This window comes from Gasterosteus aculeatus, chromosome 21 (genome assembly GCF_964276395.1).
Source record: "Gasterosteus aculeatus chromosome 21, fGasAcu3.hap1.1, whole genome shotgun sequence".
NCBI classification, from domain to species: domain Eukaryota; kingdom Metazoa; phylum Chordata; class Actinopteri; order Perciformes; family Gasterosteidae; genus Gasterosteus; species Gasterosteus aculeatus.
This window is the reverse complement of record NC_135708.1, coordinates 11,271,714-11,290,219: the sequence shown is the minus strand read 5'-3', so window position 1 is coordinate 11,290,219 and position 18,506 is coordinate 11,271,714. Positions and strand designations below refer to the sequence as shown.

General features: G+C 46.7%; 2 protein-coding genes across 4 annotated transcripts in view; one reads left to right on the top strand and one right to left on the bottom strand.

The window, feature by feature from the left end:
- Positions 1 to 1,053: 1,053 nt before the first annotated feature.
- On the top strand, positions 1,054 to 7,538 carry txndc5 (thioredoxin domain containing 5). The gene is made up of 10 exons (XM_040167882.2): positions 1,054 to 1,339; positions 2,103 to 2,255; positions 2,582 to 2,687; positions 2,780 to 2,876; positions 3,702 to 3,817; positions 4,048 to 4,134; positions 4,421 to 4,579; positions 5,114 to 5,196; positions 5,322 to 5,451; positions 5,871 to 7,538. Exons 1-10 carry the CDS (start codon positions 1,155 to 1,157, stop codon positions 5,991 to 5,993), a joined length of 1,239 nt encoding a protein of 412 aa, XP_040023816.1. The 5' UTR covers positions 1,054 to 1,154; the 3' UTR covers positions 5,994 to 7,538.
- bmp6 (bone morphogenetic protein 6) overlaps positions 7,471 to 18,506 on the bottom strand; it is a 48,406-nt gene continuing 37,370 nt past the window's right edge. For all 3 annotated transcript variants that reach the window (XM_078095699.1, XM_078095700.1, XM_040167881.2), the window contains 5 exons: positions 17,966 to 18,114; positions 17,663 to 17,863; positions 10,595 to 10,671; positions 9,601 to 9,711; positions 7,471 to 8,862 (listed from right to left, as the gene is read on the bottom strand). In XM_078095699.1, coding sequence (XP_077951825.1) covers positions 8,713 to 8,862; positions 9,601 to 9,711; positions 10,595 to 10,671; positions 17,663 to 17,863; positions 17,966 to 18,114 — 688 coding nt within the window. In that variant the 3' untranslated portion in view covers positions 7,471 to 8,712. The remainder of the gene's footprint in view (positions 8,863 to 9,600; positions 9,712 to 10,594; positions 10,672 to 17,662; positions 17,864 to 17,965; positions 18,115 to 18,506) is intronic.

Below are 18,506 nucleotides of genomic sequence, written 5' to 3'. Positions count from 1 at the left end.
GTTTCCTTGTGTGACCGGCCTTTCTTCGACATTTAAAGGGAAATGTTGTAAACTTCATATTTATTATCTTATTTTGCACGCTGAACTGGTAACCAGGTGTAGACTCGCCTATAAAAGGGTACATTAGCCATGTAGCCATGACACAGGGATGTGGCACAACGTTATGATGGATGGGGATGCTTCGCTGCACGCTGAAAAGTGTCAAATCCTGTTCTTGAGTCCATTCGATGCAAAAAGCCCAAAAACTCCAATCTTTATAAAAGTGCTTTTCAATCTGTATATGAGACCCTTGGCTGTTAAATCAATTTAATAATTATTCATGCAATAATGTAGGCTTAGTCCTAAGCAGCAGTCCAGGTTCAAATCCAACCCCTGCCCACTCCTGTCTGTAGCTGTATACCATCATAAAATAAAACATAGAAAGATAGAACATAAATCTATATTATTATTATGGAGAATATAAAAATGACCTTTTTTGACATATAAAAAAAGGGGACAATGCATGAATACCTACACCACTGAAGGAGTAATGCAATGTGTCCTCTTTATTCTTAAGTGATGTGTAGTGTCTAACGCCATCTATGTTTGTCTCCCCTGCAATAAAGTCGCCTTTGCCTAAAGGGAGCTGCCGTACCTCTTCAGAGAACTTCAGCTGTTTCATATCCTGTTTGCTAAAGGTTGGAAAGTGCCAGCTGGCTTTCGCAGATCTACAGAACACCAGGTTTCCGCGCGCTGCTGCCTTAACGGCGCTCCCCATAGACATGTATGTATATATATCTATCTATGGCTGCTGCCTTAACGGCGCTCCCCATAGACATGCATGTATATATATATATATATATATATATATGGCTGCTGCCTAACGGCGCTCCCCATAGACATGTATGTATATATATCTATGGCTGATGCCCTAACGGCGCTCCCCATAGACATGTATGTATATATATATATATATATATATATATATATATATATATATATATATATGGCTGATGCCCTAACGGCGCTCCCCATAGACATGTATGTATATATATCTATGGCGCTCCCCGTCTGTCAGCGTCCCGTCCGCAGCCCGTCAGAGGGGGCGTGTACCTCCGGAGTCGCTCTTTTCCACTCCAGCAGGGAACCCGTGCAGCCACCGAGTGAGACTCGCCATGGCCTCTGCACTGAATTGCACACCCTTCATGTTGCGTTTTATATATTTATCGTTGCTGTTTACCGGCGTGTTTTGCGACGCCGATGCAGAAGAAGATGAACACGCCAAGCACACGTACACGGTGGACATGTTCAACGAGGCGGTGCCCACTGCCCCCCACTTTGTCATGTTTTACGCCCCGTGGTGAGTGAAGAGTTACCCGATGCTAACAAGTTGAACAAACGAATTGCAGTAAGCTGTACAGCCATGTGTGTTTTTAACAACAAAACGTACAACCGGGAAACGCTTATGGAGAGCTGGCTTTGAGCTAACCGGCGAGTTAGCAAAGAAGCTAACTAGCAGGCTACATAGCCCCGGTGTTTTAAACAGCCGGTGTGTTTAGCTTTAGCTGCTAACTAGCCTAGCCAAACTATTAGCAAGCTGCACTTTACTGGAATTGGAGCACTTTTCACAAAAGGCCTCAGTGCTTAAAATGCTGCTTTTGTTTCCGCCGCTGAATTGTAGCTGCGAACGTTAAACTTAAACAAGCAAGTTTAAGGTGCTACGTTTCTTTACAGTTAACTATTTCGGCACTAACGTTAACAGTTGTAGTTTGGGAAGATGTGCTTACGTGGCACGCACTGATTGACTGCAGCCGAAGTTACAACGGTTCCAAAAATGTGGTGCACGGACCCTCGGAGGTCCGTGAGGGGGGGGGGTCTCAAGATGCCACCATCTGCCTCTCATTATTCTTGAGAATGTAATGCCTCAAACACGCCTCTGAACCTTCATGCAATCTTCATCACTTGGCCCCCACCGCCTGTGATTCCACACTTCCAGTGACCGTGTAGATAAGATGTATGCAAACGCTCGCTTCTAACCAGGACCACAGTTTGGACAAAAGATGGTTCGGACCAGACTGTATGTTGCACACCGACCGTTTGTACCACTGATGTGTCGTGTCCAGGTGCGGCCATTGCCAGAAGTTACAGCCGACGTGGAATGAGCTGGCAGAGAAGTACAACAACATGGACGAGCCCCCGGCGTACGTGGTGAAAGTAGATTGCGTCCCGGACACCAAGTTCTGCTCCAATGAACACGGGATCAGAGGTTACCCCACGTAAGTGCTCGTCACACTGACTGTTGAATTCCTCTGTCCATATTCATTCTTTGCAATATCAGCCCAGATATTTCACAGTTATGGAAATAATCTAAAATCCTGTTCATCACTGATTGGCAGGTGTTTTACATTTGCTTGTATTCAGTTTAATATTTGGTTAGATGCTGACTGCATGCTTTACCTGCCAACACAACAGTCACTGGACAATGATTGACCGAAGCTTTTTAACCAACATTTTACAGGATTCTAGAGCTTGTAATGACACTAGTTGGTATTTGCATGGGTGAAATGCATTCAGTTCCAAACGTTTGTTGTGTCCCATGCAGGCTGAAGTTGTATAGGCCCGACCAAGAGGCAGTCAAGTACCAGGGGCCCAGAGATCTGCAGTCTCTGGAGACCTGGATGTTGAAGACGATCCAGGAGGAGCCTTCAGTGAGTTGTGGTCATTGTCGAGCTGTTAAACCAGCGACTCTCGCGGAGGGAGAACGGTGGGATTTATAGATCCTTGTCTTTGTGTCCTCCAGGAACCAGAGAGTGAACCGGAGCCTCCTAAAGCTCCAGAGCCCAAGCAGGGCCTGTATGACCTGACCGCTCTCAACTTTAAGGCCCACATAGCCAAAGGTGAAGATCTAGTAGAACGTTTGCAGTTCAATGCTTTGTGAAAACGCGTCACTTAACATAGGAAATTAAATTGTTAGCTTCCTCCTGCGTATTTATGCAGCTGCATCCTGCCTGAAACCGATAACTTGTTTTGGTTATTGCTCAAATTTAAATATGCTCTCTGTTTTCAACCACACACGAGTAGTGTTGCTAGATCCCTCTTGAGAGAATGGAAACACTTCATTGCCTTGATTGACACGAGTGACTTTTCAACACGAGCACCGGAGTCAAAATCCACAACGTCACGTCAACTCCAACCGACTATGTAACACTTGTCTCCGGTCACCTCACGTTTCTGGGTTTTCAGACAACGAATGCTAAAATAAACAGCTCACGATAATCGTCTTGTTGAAGTTGTGTATTTTAAGCTCTGCTGAGGCTGAATGTTTTGGTTTTTAAGAAAAATAAATGATTTCTTGTTTGCAGAAGAGAGAACGCAGGAAATGACATCGACATTTTAAAATGGTGTTTATTGGTCCCACCTCCACGTCTTGGCAACGGAGCTCCAGTACGCGTTGTTTAATATGTTGCGTATGACCTTCGTGTATATATGGTGTATATTTTCATACACTACAGGCTGGGTGGAGTTTGTTGTGGAATCAACTGTTAACAAAGCTCCATCAAGTCGAAAATCTCTTCTTCCTTTTATGATTTAGTATTTAAATGTGTCCATGTAGAAACTGGTCTCCACTGCAGCGCATTTTACTTTGTATTTTGTTTTTATTTCCATACTGTTGCTGTTTGTTCAGTTTTTCTTTTTCTAACATGGCTGTTCTCTCGCTTCAGGTGCCCACTTTGTTAAATTCTTTGCCCCGTGGTGCGGTCACTGCAAAGCGATGGCCCCCACCTGGGAACAGCTGGCCTCCACCTTTGAGCACTCTGATGACGTCAAGATAGCAAAGGTGGGTTCCTCACATTTCTCAGTCTCACGGGTTCGTGATCAAACTACTAATAATCACACTATACTGGGTAGAAATCACTGTCTTAAAATAATGTAAGCATGTTATCAAATTATTAGTAAACCTATAATAAAAGCATACAGCGCTTGATTGTGATTGATGGGGGGATTATTTGCACAAATGTTTCATTCTAGTAAAAACATGCATTTGCATGCTCTTTATTTCTGACCCAGGTGGACTGCACACAGCAGTACGAGGCGTGCTCGGACAACGGTGTGCGTGGATATCCCACGCTGCTCTTCTTCTACAACGGACAGAAGGTACGGAGTCTTTTTCTGACCGCTACAGACTTCCAACCATCACCGTATAAAGAGCCCGTCCACACACCGTCTGCGTCCGACCTGCTGCCACTGCAGCTGTCACGTTCTTTCTCATCGAGATGTATCGCAAACTATTACAGCCTCCAAGACATTACATCATACTGGAATGATTAACTACATACATATAAAACATACTAACATGATTACATTTGGCTCTATTGGCGAGCTGAGTGTCACTCTCATTGAAACGTGTAATCGACGCATCGGTTGTGTCTTTTTTTTGTAGACCGAACAGTTCAAAGGAAAAAGAGACCTGGACTCTTTCAAAGACTTTGTTGACAACCAATTGAAGGCCGTCGTCGCTCAGGAGCAAGATCAAGAACCAAAAGAGGAGCCAAAAGCAAATGAGATCCCCGCTGATGAGCCGGCCCAGGAGGCCGTGGAGGTGAGTGTTTACAACAAAACAAGAACTGCAACCTGTGGTTAATGCGTAACACACTGAACCAGGACACTTTCTACACGCTGTACTGTGACCGACTACGCTATGACTGTTAATATTTTAACAATACTTTTGTGAACACACTATGCTTTTAAATTTTTTCAATACTTTTTTTCCACATGCTATATTTCTACCCTCTGACTTTTCTTTGCATACCTTGAATTATGACAACGTCAACATATATTATTATTGTTATATTTATGTATATATTTTCGTATTGTATTTGTATTTTTGTTTGTTTTGATTTGAGTCTTTTTCCTCTGCCAAGACTATGAATTACTTTACTTTTTTTCACTATACTATATTTTGCCAACTTTTTTTCTATTTTCAGCATACTATGACGTAAGAATATAATTTGATTTCTATTCAATGACTATCTCTCTTTAAATCACCACGTACATGAGTTGGGGCTCTCTGTTGTGTAATCATACGGATCGTCACAGTCCAGCACCGGTTGATCTGCGGGTTTCTCTCCTGCAGTCTGGTGTTCTGGACCTCACAGAGAGCAACTTTGACGAGACGGTGGCAAAGGGCTTCACCTTCATCAAATTCTACGCTCCGTGGTGAGACGGTCATTTCATTGCTCCTCATCTTCATTTCACTCACTGACGACAGCGTTCAGATGTATAAATATGTCTCGGTCACTTTAAGTGATGTCATCCCTGTGTAATCCTGCTGTCTACTGAAGGTGTGGCCACTGTAAGAACCTCGCTCCGACGTGGGAGGATCTTTCCAACAAGGAGTTCTCCGGCCTTACTGACGTAAAGATAGCCAAAGTTGACTGCACTGTTGAGCGCACGCTCTGCAACAAATACTCTGTAAGTATCCACAAAGCAGTACTTTGATCCCTTATGTAACCTCCTGTCAACTTTTTATTTTCCTCAAGATTAAGTGTGTTTACAGGATGTAATAAAGTGAAGATGGTGGTTTTATTGCAGAGCCATAAAATAATGTCACTGCTACATACTTTAATGAGACGCTTCAGACTGTAACCTGAAGCAGATTTAACAGTCATGGGTAGATAAATGTTGGCACACACACGCTGTGCGCTTCGATCATTAAACAAACTTATTGCGTACAATACAAGTTTTGCTACCTTTTTGAGTGTAGTTCCTGCGGTAACTTCACTCATGCACCATCTTTTTTTGTTTAATGGTAAATATTGAACCGCTGCGTCAGAATATTTGACCAAGCAGACGGATTAAGCAGCTGTTGTTTCTCTTCACTCCCCGTTCAGGTTCGAGGTTACCCCAGCTTGATTCTCTTCCGGGCGGGGGAGCAGGGTGACGAGCATCATGGCGGGCGGGACCTGGAGAGCCTGCACAGCTTTGTGATGAGGCAGGCGAGAGACGAGCTGTAGCCTGAACCCTCCACCGCTCCGCTCCACCACGCTCCATATCTGGCCTGTAGGACACCTCTTTCTCTCTCCTGCAGTAGCCAAACCTCCCTCTATCGCTCTCATCTCGGGTTCTCTTCAGAAAGGAGTCAGACAATGACGCAATGTTTCAGCACAGGTGGGGTATTTTGGGGGGGGGTTGAATACATTTCATTGCTGTTGCCCAACCTTTTAATGAGAAATGCTTTCTTATTGGTTGGGCGTGACGAAATATGTCAGGAACCACTCTGCACGCACTGCTCAATCACACCAGAACCAGTTTCTGCGGTTTAAAGTCTTCCGTAGCCATTTGCCTTTTTTAATTGCTACATTTTTTTTACGTGGGATCTGTTTAAATCACAAGCCATGCATGTTCAGGTTCTGTCGCTTGAAAGTTTGTCACCCACATGTGAAGTAGGGGGCACTTTCTATCCACGCCAGCAGTGGCCTGTCTGCCTCGACTCTCGAGGAACCGCCCTGCAGCCCCAAAGAAGTAGTGATGAATGAATCATGATCACAGATCAGATAATGGCTCATGGACAAGTTTATTTTTTCCCCTAATGATGCCGATGGTTATCTTTTGGAAAGAGTAATATAAATTAAGTAGACTTGGTATGCTGAACATCGCTGCTGTGCAGCTGACCCATTTTCTGACTCCTGTGATCTGTCATCCATCTCTGCTCCTCCAGGTTCTCGGGCCTGGACCATATTGCCATTCGTAAACATCTTTAGAGTGACTGCTGCTACTGTTTTCTTCATTGCGTCTTCAAATGTGTTCATTTTGGGGTATTTTTGGCCACGGCCAAAGAACTCGGGTGCAGTAAGTGGAGCAGGTAAAAGACTGTTGGGTCACTTGGTGTTGTAAGTGAAACACGCAGGTCCAGATCTTTGCACTAGGAATTCAGCTGGACGACACTGAACATTTATCCGTAAGTTCTTGTGATCTTTTCAAGGGTATAAGCTTTCAGTTATTTTAGAACTTTACTTTACATTGGACATTTTTGTAATGATACTTGAGAGGGACTGAGGTTCCTGCAGCTCGGGGTCAGGTGGGCTGACCTGATGATGTCATGATCTATTCTCATCTTAGCGGTTGAACCAGCTGCCTCTTGAGTCCATAGAACTACCTGACGTGCGTCTGTCACAAACCAGTGACATTATTTTCTTTTTCCCCCTTCGACTAAAACGGCAATCCAACAGTTCCCCGCTCAAGAAAATATCTCTGGGACTGACTTCACCCACGTGTGAAGCATGCTAATGCGCTAATGGATGCCCTTTGACCGGAGGAGAGTGAGCTGCAGGATGCAGGGCACCTTTTTATTGTACAACCCGGGTACACAAACAGTCGGACACAGCAGTTTTTTTTACTCTAGGTTTTTATGGATAGCACATGGTCTAAGGAACTCCAGTGACAGAAATATTTTCCCCCTATGAGTCATGGGCCGTGCTCTACCCATGGGTTTTGTACAAAAAAAGTGAATAATGGCAAATTGTAACATGAGATTTCATAATAAAAAATTTCAAAAATAAGTTTGTATTTTCATTTCGTCCTTGCATCTGTCTGTTAATAAGGTATGTGTTTCTTTAATAAAAGGTGCAATAAATAAGCTGAGAATGTACAAGTATTTACAAAAAACAGACTAAACATGATCAAAAATGTAAACAGCAGCTTACCAGAGGTATATTTTGTAATTTATGATTGGTTAGGCACATACGGTATTGATTCTTGTTAGTCATTCAAAGCTCACAGTAACATTCGATTGGAAAGCTGTTGCCACTTGGGATCATTTCTGAACACTAGAACAAACTGTTTTTGACGCTATAAAACCCACAATCTCTTGATGGGGTGGAAGCATTTGTTAACTTTGAGAGTGCAGCAACGTGGGGATAAGGCTTTATTCTTCGGTTCTCCGGAGAATAAACATCAGTTTAGCCACAACATGCGTCCATGTTTAACCAGCCTGGTGAATCGCAGCTCGCAGTGAGTCTGGCAAATATTGACACACACGGGATATTTGGAGCAGTGGCTACTAAAATAGCCAGCGGTCACTTGGGTTCAGTCCGTATTATATTTTAGGAGGGCAAATAAGGCTTAAGAAAAAAATATATATATATCATTCGATTGAGTTTGTATTTTTCCATCTATAAACTACTGACCTAGTGACGTTAATGATTGTTGGTTTTGATAAAACTGAGTAAACTCCGCAAGGTGATGTAGAGAAGCTGTTGGTCATTATTGGAGCCTCCTCTGGAAGAAGGAACAGAAAGCAGCACTCTGACTGACAGTTCAGTGCAGCCCCCTCCCTCGCTACTAGGGAGGAGGGGCAGTAGCCTCTCACACACACTTCCATGAACACACAAACTAAAAGTCCACTGTCTTTCTCTCTCTCTCACACACGCACACACACACACACACACACACACGTTTGTTCAGTTGCAGACCCTCCACAGCTAACGGAGGAGGTGATTGACAGCTCGGGGGCTCGACATTGAAGGGGTGAAGTTTCCTAAAACTGAAGCGTCCCAAGAATATTTGAATGGATCACGTCAACGTCTCTTTCAGGGCGGACGTCCCTTGCAGGATGAGGATTTAAACCGGGAGTCTAGCTGAGGTCAACGTCACACCCTGGAGTCCCTTTTGCAGCTGCAGCCCTTTGCAAACCCCAACTTGTAACCCGGCATCGTTCGGCCCTCGATATCGCCGTCAGTGGCAGCCGCACGCCCGCACCACCATGTTCTTGTACTTCTTCAGGATGACGTTGGAGTTGTCATCAAAGTAGAGCACAGAGATGGCGTGGAGCTTGGTGGGGGCACAGCAGGGCTTCGGTACGTTCTCCGGGTTCATCAGGTGCACCTGACAATCAAGAGGACATTCTTTAAACCTTTAAAAAGGTCACGTTTGGTATAGAGAGGAACTTAATGGTATATAAAACCCTTCACAAAAAAACATTGTAGTACAGTGGGTCCAAGATGTAGTTAAAAAGTGTCAAATAAAAGAAGAAGCAGCGTCTTGAAAAAGGTAATTGAATTGAATAGTAAGTTTAAAAAGTCATAATAGCGTATTTTACTATGTGATGACAAAAAAGTCTTTGTATGTATGTCAAAAGCAAACGTAGTATTTTAAGTTGAGAGTTCATAAAGAATCCCAGTATGTTAGGTTGAAAAACTATTTCTAGTGTGGTATTCGTATATTATGTCATAATAAAAGTCATGATGTAGTCATTTAAGAAAACATCTTTAAAGCTTATTAGCATAGAAATATATAAAAAGTAAAAAAAAAAAAGTCAGAGTACACTTTGCGTATCAAGGTATTCAGTCTTAAAATATCTTTAAATAATATGCCATAACAACCTCATCATGTAGTGCGACATAAAACGTTTGTTCATCAAATGCAGTAGTATGTGTAATAAAATAAAATCTGATTTGAAATCTCATAGATTGGCAGATGTCTTGATTAGTATATTCATTCTTAAGTCATGGCAAAGACGTGCTTTGAGTTTTGAAAAGGACTTTGACCCCCCCAATAAATTCATCATCGCATCCCCGAGTTAAACCTGGAGCGCCCTGAGCGGGACACGCCCCCGGGTCTCACCAGCGTCTGAACGATGGCGTGGTTGGTGGCGTTCATGTGGGCGTTGAGGGGGAAGGAGCACTCTCCGTCACAGTAGTTGGCTGCGTAGCCTTCGGGAGCGATGATCCAATCCTGGGGGAAACGCACGGAGGGAAGGCGTTAACGTGGGCCGGTGGAACCGAGTCGATGAAAACGTGCTAATGTGACGACGACGCGCCACAGAGGAACGAACGGAGAGAAGGGGGGTCAGGTCTGCTTTACGACGCCTTCCTTCTCTTTGCATCGCAGAAAACAGCTGGATGACAAACTGCTGCGAGTCAACACCACATCCCTTTTATGTGTGTGGGGTTTATTTTTTATGCAGCATCGACCGGTTGCAGAGACCCAGAGGAGTCTCGCTGGCCCGTCTTTAAAGACACGACTGCTCAAACACTTGAGTCTCTGCTTCTTCCTTCCTTCCTTCCTTCCTTCCTCTCTCACCGGTTTTGCGCTGCCTTGTTTCGGTTTTCTTCCTCTAGTGTGTGTTAATAACGCCTCAGTCTGTCTCTTCTGCATCGGCCCGTCTCATTCTGTCCGTGTGTGTGGAAGAAAGAAAGTGCTGGCAGTCTCCCTCTAGATGTCAGTGCTGTGTTAACAGCTCGTTAGGACGGACGTACGTGACTCCTTCTATGTCTTCCTCAGTCTGTCTCCTTGTAAACACACACACACAGACACAGGGATACTCCCAAAAGGCTACTTTGACTTTTATTACCTTATAATGCGAGTTCAATATTATGGAGCAGAGATTTGAAGAAAGCAACTATTGAGACGCCCGTCTTGACTTCATGCGTCACCTGGTCAAAAACACATTTGACACCAGTTGTCACGGTGACCAACCGATTTGAAGACTCAGATGAAACATTATGTGTCGGTTTATGGGTCCTTAAAATGTTGATTTTCTTAGCCTCTCCCGCATCGATAAGCAAATCAAACCGGCCGCCAAGGATCGCGGATGGAACGAGGAGACGTCGGCTACCTGCCAGCCCAGCTCTCTGAAGCTCACGAAGAGCTCGTGCCGTCTGCATGCCGTCTTCTGGTCGCTGCTGTTGTAATCTGCAACAGAACAACACAAATCATCAGGAGGTTGCACCTCGCCCACCAAACAAGAGCGGAGAATTTGACCCGCGGTGAAAATCGGGAAACATCCGTATTGTGTCGTTCGTCTGTTTCCAGGGGCCCAGCGCGATGATGGGACGGCTTGGACACCCCCCCTCCCTTCGCCCCCCCCCGGGGTCGAGCTACTCACGCGAGCGACTCATGACGTCCAGAGCAACAAAGCGCCCTGGCCTTGTGCCCAGGGCGTGGCCACAGATGTCACCGCGCCGCACGCGCCTCGCGTCCGTCTGCCCGCCTAATGAGCTGGAACGCGGGCCTAGTTGGATTCCTCAGCACTCAAAAGACGTGCCGTGTTTTGCTAGAGAGAGGCTCGGAGAGCTTCGCCCACTAATTATCTCCCGTTCCGTCCCGGGAGCGGCGGAGGGCCCAGGTACAAGGTTGGCTCGCAGCTCGCCGCCGAGGAGAAGGAGGAGGAGGAGGTCATCGCTGGCAGCGGCCGCCGCGCTGAGGTCAACGGCGGCGCCGCGGACTTTTCCACTGACGTCCTCCTCTAACGGTCGGCCGCAGTCTCGCCCCCTTGATGTTATTGTTGCCATTGTTTTTTTTTACTTCTTTCCAAAACCACCCAGAGAGGGACAATGACAGAGGGGGGGGGGGGGGGGGGGGAGGTCCCGTAGTGTTAATATGAGCAGACCCAGCTCGGCTTCTTGGTGGCCTTTAGCTGTAATCCTAGTCTGTCGCATGAGTTCATCATAAAAATGTGACTGCCGGGACTTAAAAACCTCCACGTGGTTGACTATTTGTGGTGTCACGGGGTCATTTGGGGTCACGATGCTGGTTTCTGGTTCCATCTTCAGCCGAGAAGTTAGTGCTGAATATTTTTCAGTTACAATAACGTCACACATTGGAAGAAAACAAAGCAGCTTTGAGGTATTTTAAGGTTTTGTGGTTAACAGATCTCCCGGATCTGCTCACTGCTTAGTCGGCCTTTTCCGTGCTTCACATTTGTCTAAAGAAATGCAGAAGTTTATAATAAACAGTTGAAGATTCTGTGTATTTACACACGTGTATAAGTGGATCCGTGTGTGTGTGTGTGTGTGTGTGTGTGTGACAGGAGTCCGAATGCCGACGGGGGATTTATCATTCAGTCACTTCACAGCCGCTCACCTCAATAACTCGCCAACAGCACGCGTGTTTAGTCAGCTGGGTTTTGGGAGAAAGCGACACACACACACACCTTACATACAAACACACTTAGCTGATGTTAGTTTCTTACATCTATCATTCGTTACCACCGGTACTCACACAAATACACACACACACACACACACATACACACACACACACACACACACACACACACACACGCTCACCGGTGACCTGATCTGCTTAGCGGACAAATTCACTTAGCTATTCTTTAAAATAGAGTTTTTATTTTAACTGACCTGCACTACTTGCATTAAGATGTCATCATCAAATCAATCTTCATTCCCAGGAGACGCACAAACCAACAGCAGGCGGACGGGCGGAGAAAGAGACGGACGATCTGAAGGGAACATTTACAGGCGATCTAACGGTTTCTTTTTCGTCGAAGCGGAACGCGAACATGTCCTCTTGATCAGACGCGTTGGGTCCGTATGGGACAGGAGACGAGAGGGGACGCTGGTGATGACGGACAGCCGCGAGGTGAGCTCGGATGATCTGTGGCCTTCAAACAGTCAGGTGTTTCCCCAGTTTACGGTTCCTTCCTCTCCAATAGGAAGGGCAGCTCACTGGCTGAGTGCCAATGTGGAAATACAGTTATAGGTGTGTGTTTCTGTGTTTCTGTGTGGCTACGTTGGCATTTCCATTCAGACAAGCGTGTGTGTCCAGATGATGCAGACACTTATTACCGTGTGGAGATTGAGGACTCCGTTTGGAATATGGATCAAACCGGTTTGGACATTTCTATTTCTATCTGCATGTCTCTGTAAATAACACTGAGGTGAGCTTCAGACTTCATTATAGGGTTCCTCGTGGGGTTTCCATGGCAGCTAGGATGTCAGAGATCAGATCACCTCATTGGGTTTCTGTCTTTAGAGGTCTGCACACAGCTCCTCGCCATGAAGTTCACCTGAACGATCGAAGGGAAACGCTGCAAAGCCTTTAAAGTGTGATGATAAAATGATAAAACATTACGTTTAAGTTCAATTGAGCAGCAATATCTATCATTTATTTACTTATTATCAGCTGATATATGGCCTGTGATGGCCGCATGCCGTACAGCACGAGCCGTTCCCTTGACCTCGCTCTCTCACACAAAACTCATTCTCCTTGCACCCCTTCAGAGCCGAAGTCGTTTGGAGGAATAAAGCTGATATTTACTCTGCGCTTTCATTGGAGTGTAAAGGCCCAGATTTGTGGTGGCCATAAACCACGTCTCCCCTTCCTGCCTGTAAAAACGTAATGCCACACAGCCACCGCCGAGCTCCGGCTCCCACGAGGCTTCGCTCAGTTCTTTTTCCTTCCCGGGACGGAACACAGAGGTGGGAAGGAGACTCACTGCACACATCATGCACATCTGTACACCGCTATTTACGACCACGTTAATTAGAAGGCTGTTCTTACCCCACTTGTGCGTATATATCAGTAAGTTGTAAATATAAGATAAATAACATAATTCAGATGCTTTTATGACCCTTTTACATTCAAGGATTAGATTGACCTTTTGGAGAATGGGCTTGTTGCGTATGATTCATGCGTCTGCAGGCTGAATATGAAGGTTGGGAGCACAAACAAAATCAAACCTACCGGCATCATCAGAGCGCATCGATTAATATCTGATATTTTACAAAGAAAGTGAATAAGGATATTTCCAAACACACTTAAACCCTCTAAGCATTGGCAGCACAGGAAGAAGCAAACGCTGAATTTGAATTCCACCTGCTTCCAATATTTGAATATCAGATGGGAGCAGGATTTCCCTTTACTGACCTGGAGCTCCCCCCGGCTTATTACCACAGCTTACCTTACCGTAACCTGGAAATATCTCTGGGAGTAGACAAGCCTCCATATGACACTGACACTAAAACTCTCCTCTCAAGCCAAATCACATGAAGTTCATAGAGGTGGAGGGGCCACTACCGGTATATCGGATAGCGAACACTGCTCCTTCACTGAGCGCGAGCGCCGCGGCTCTTTAACGCCGAGACGTTCAACATAATGTGCCCGGCTGATATTAACCTCCCGCTACACTAGCCGCCATTCATCCTTCCACAAACACTTTCCCCAGCACCTTCGCTAGGAGGAAAAAGCCGTAAGTCATATTCATGACATGTCGCTAGAAAAACACCAAGAATTAAATGGCGCCAATTCAGACTTCACAGCCGGGGCGTTTGGTCCGGGAAGCGTGTGTGAGTGCGTGTGTGACGCGTGACATTAAAAAGACATTTCAACCCCCGGCGGGACACAATCTCACTGTAACTCTATAGCCGGTCCATTTAGGCCATTCCTCCAATCAAGAGTGAGACAAGATTGCAGCTCTTTACAGTATCGATTACATAGAGGGGGAGGGGGGCGGGGGGGTGACGGAGAACTCGGGTTATTTAGGCCCAACGTTGGAATCTGGGTCAGTAACCCGGGGAGGAGGAAGGAGAGAGTCCTGATGGCCTCTCCCGCCCCCACCTCCCCTCTCCCACCGACCACTACTACTGAAGTTTATCTTTCTTCCCGTCTTTCATCACAGAGGTTATTAAACCCTGCGAGGGAGCTCCGCCATGTCTAATTACCCCGACGGTAAACAAAAGGTCGGGTGGGGAGGCAGCGCGGAGGATGAGGAGGAGGCGGAGGGAGGAGAGGAGAGACAGATGAAAAAACATGGCTGGCCCGAGCGCCGTGTTATTATAATTCTTTAAGCGAGGCTGTTAGCGCGGTCGGCCTTTTAGCCGCGCAGCTAATGACTGGCTAGGCCTAATTACAGGCCGCCTCTGCAGCCGGGACGCGATTCTCCTTCCCCGGATGGTTGTTAACTTCCCCCACAGCCGCAGCCCAACCCGACTCCCATTACCTCCTCGGCCGTCTTCGCCCACAAAACCCCAAATTACCTTTAAAGGTGTCGCATTGTTCTTTTGGCAAGGTACACGGCAGCATTTTCCACCGCGCACACAGCAGGCACGCCCAGAGCGAGCGGAAGCTACATTCCTACAAAGCCATTTACACATCCAACGCACGTCGGAGTTTAAGAAAGAAACTAAACTAGAACTAGAAGGAGTGTCTAATTGTCTGCCTTGTGAGCAAATGTGAAAAACGGAAGTCACCCTCATCTCAGGACTTGATAGAACTCTTTTGTTGAATTCTCTCACCTGGAAGGCATTTATTATCACATGTTATTTTAAATCCAGCTCAATAAAAATGTGAAAATGAAGAAATAACCGGTCCCAGGACCTCAAAGCGAGTACAGTAGGCAAAGTTAAGTTCCACAGTTTTAGCAGACAAAGAGGCATTTCAGTAAATAGTGACAACGCAAAGCGGAGCAGCCAAATGTAGGAAATGAAAAATGACAAAATGTTAATAAATAATAATAAACAAGATGCAGTAAAATCAGAGCCGTGGTCAACCACACAGGTCCGGAGTGTGCAGTTTGGTCCGAGGAGGGAAACTATTTTTAGAAAGCACACAGTAACTCACGCTTGTTTTAAATGCCCCGATGTGGAAGTTAATGCCCACGAGAGCACTTGAAAACAAACATGTTCGTACCTTCCGGCCTTAAGATGTCACGTTTTTCTTGGGAAAAAAGACGTATCGGGGTGAATTATTGGGGAAATACTCCTTTTAGTTGCCGCTGTGGTGGCCTGAGCTGTACTACAGCGCTGCGCCCAACAGAAACTGGGGTGCAACGTCCACATTTTGTTTCCCCCCCACCCCCCCCCCCCACAAGACGGATGCTCTCCCCATCCCTCCTGTCCTCCTCCCCGTCTCTGGAGTGAGCGATGCGGTATTGAAACCATATGCCCGCCTGAATTCCTCACGGATCCTCCCATCCCGTCCAAGCCCAGCCGTCCCGCGCTGGCCACGGACACTCGGCTGTCGCGAGGGGGGGGCTCCCCGCTTCCTGCGCAGGATCTAAATATTTACACTCCCCGGCGTCCCGAGTGGTGAGGCGGAGAGGTCTTGATGTTTCGGGTTACGTAAAGTCCAATCCTCCAGGACGCCTATTTAACTGTTTGTCCTCGTTAGAGCAGATTTACTCAGCGGAGACGGTCTGGTGCACGAAATGAGATTGAACTTCCTTGGTCGCGGCGTGTCTCCTCTTCAAGGCATCTCAAGACAAAGACAAGTGGCTGGGACAGCGTACGCTTTTGGTCCGCTATGTCATCTACTGCATCGATGGAGGAAAAGTCATGCAGGAATTTTATTTCCAATTTGTTGTGTTAACAGCAGCACACGGCAACCGACTGAGAAAGTGAAGGAGATGTTCTGAACAAACAGGAAATGGAGCCAAAATAAATGTCAGCGAGGGTTTTTCAGAGAATTAACGAGCGCAAACCCGACCTGTCCCACGAATACTCCTGTACATCACGCAGATGGTAGAGCCATTTAACGGAGGAGCGGCAAAAGAAAAGCAAAAGGTAAATCGCTTCCCAGGTAGCCGGCCAAGTACAGCTGTGTCGGTGCACCCAGATGTGTTCTGGCACCAGGGAACCGAATGGGAGACGGATTTAGGCGGGTTTTTAAGCTGCAGACTCGAGCCATTTCAAACGGAGAATCGGCCGCTTTAGGACAGGTCTTTAAGCTTTGGGTGATTCTCCACATCATTTATCACAAGTCCCGCTAGAGAGCCACAGGTCGGTGTGCGCGGCTTCGGCTTCTGGGATGTTCCAAACATTACTGTGCTCACCTTAACATATATTTCTGATTGTAGTCAGATTGTATCCAGGTTTTAGGCTTCCATAAATCCATTGTCCATTGACACAAGTTACACAATGCTATGATCCTTCAGACAAATGAGCATGTAACAGTTTATGTCCCCAACCAATGTTTAGGAAGTAGCGTGCTGCTGTTGTTGTAGAAAGCAAGACTTTTGGAAAACGTTGAGCATCTGGAATTTTTTATTGAGGGAGTCAAAGGGTTTTGGGCCACGGAGGCTTAACATTAACATAATGCCTCATCCATCAAATCAACCCGTGGATCAGACGGCCTTTAACAGCAGGCTCCCCGAGCATTTCCTTTATGCGCTGCACTGGTCGCACAATGAAGCCTCACAGGAGAAGCTAAGCTGTAAGCGCTGTAAAGTCCGGCCAGAATCACGCAGCAGGTGAAAGGTGGGCGGATTAGGGTTTGATTTAATTTGAAAAGCTTGCAGAGTTCATAACACGAGGCTTACACCTGCTCATTACATCATACTGCTGAGCAGGAAGAGAAGCGGGGAGGACTAATGAGGAGGCTCAGAGGATGAGGTCACCTGTCAAGACGCATTCGCCGTGAATATATACGGCCACTATTTTTTGTCTTTGACATTTTGCTTCCAACAAATTCTAGTGAGCACTTAAAGTGTTCTCCAAAGCCTCCAAAAAAGTAAAGTAAGTCAATTTGTCTCATAAACCTCTTCGTGCTACAATAACTTTCTGAAATCCTCTCTATTCTCTCCCCAACATGACTATGCGACTCCAACTCTCTGGCTCAACTCTCCTGCAACACGGCACCACAAAACAAAACGTTGTGTGGAGCTCTGAGGAACATTACATTCGCCAGCTTCGGGATACGCTTCCTCTGTGCAACGAAACTGCAGCAAAAACAGATCTTCAGCATCCCCCCCTGCTGGGACGCTCCTCTGAAGCGGGCTGATCAGAGGGAGATCCGGGTGTCAAAAGTCAGGTCCGATTCATCGAGCGTCTCCAACGGGAACACTTCTAACACATGCTACACATCCGCTGATGTGTTCCACATCATCTTGGGGCGTTGAGGTCAGTTCTGCGTCTGACTGGCTCGGTGCTCGCTCATGCGCACTGACCTGCCGGGCCGAGCCCTCTGGATCCGTCCTGCGGCTGCGTGGACCGGTTGCGGTTCTGCTGCCGACGCTTACCGCCGCCGGCGGAGCGGGCGGAGCGGATGTGCACTTCGCTGACTTTGAAGAACGCCACCATGAAAGGCTGCTTCTCCAGCGCGCCGTCGCGGCCGGCGAGCCCCGCCTCCTTGGAGCCGATGCTCCGCCCTGTTTCAGACGACACGGCTTTCAAAAACTAGGCCACGGCGAGGTGGACCGCGGCGTTCCGGGGTTACCAGACGCCGTGAGCGCGTGAGCTGGATCTCTTACCGCCGCTGGTCTCCACGCTGACCTGCAGGCCCAGGTTGTGCGCCGGGCTCATCACCCACAGGTTGCTGGTGGCCGTGATGTCAAACTCCAGCCAGCCCTCCTCGGACGCCCACAGCCTGCGGGACTCCAGCAGGAAGAGGTCGGCCTCTCTGGGAACATACAGAGCGAAGATTATAACAGAGATGTGTGGACGGTGGGTGGAGCTGATTGGACAGGGAAACTTAAAACAGTCAAAACTGTCATCTAACAGAAAGACGATGGGAAGCAAGAGAAATAAGCAGCTGTTATCAAGCCTCACGCAATATGTATTCAAAGTTTAATGACCTAAATGCACTTCACCCCGACCAGGTTTTAAGCTCTTTGAGGTTTTCCCAGACCTGCGCTGTAGTCATCAAAACGGTTTCCTAATGCTATATGAGGCATCACTCAACATTTCAGAATAAAAGGTGGAGTCAACAAAAGATCTCCAGATGATATAAGAAGAGTACATGAAACAAGGAGGGTGACAAACTAGGTGTGAGCAAAAACAACTGCAGCCCAA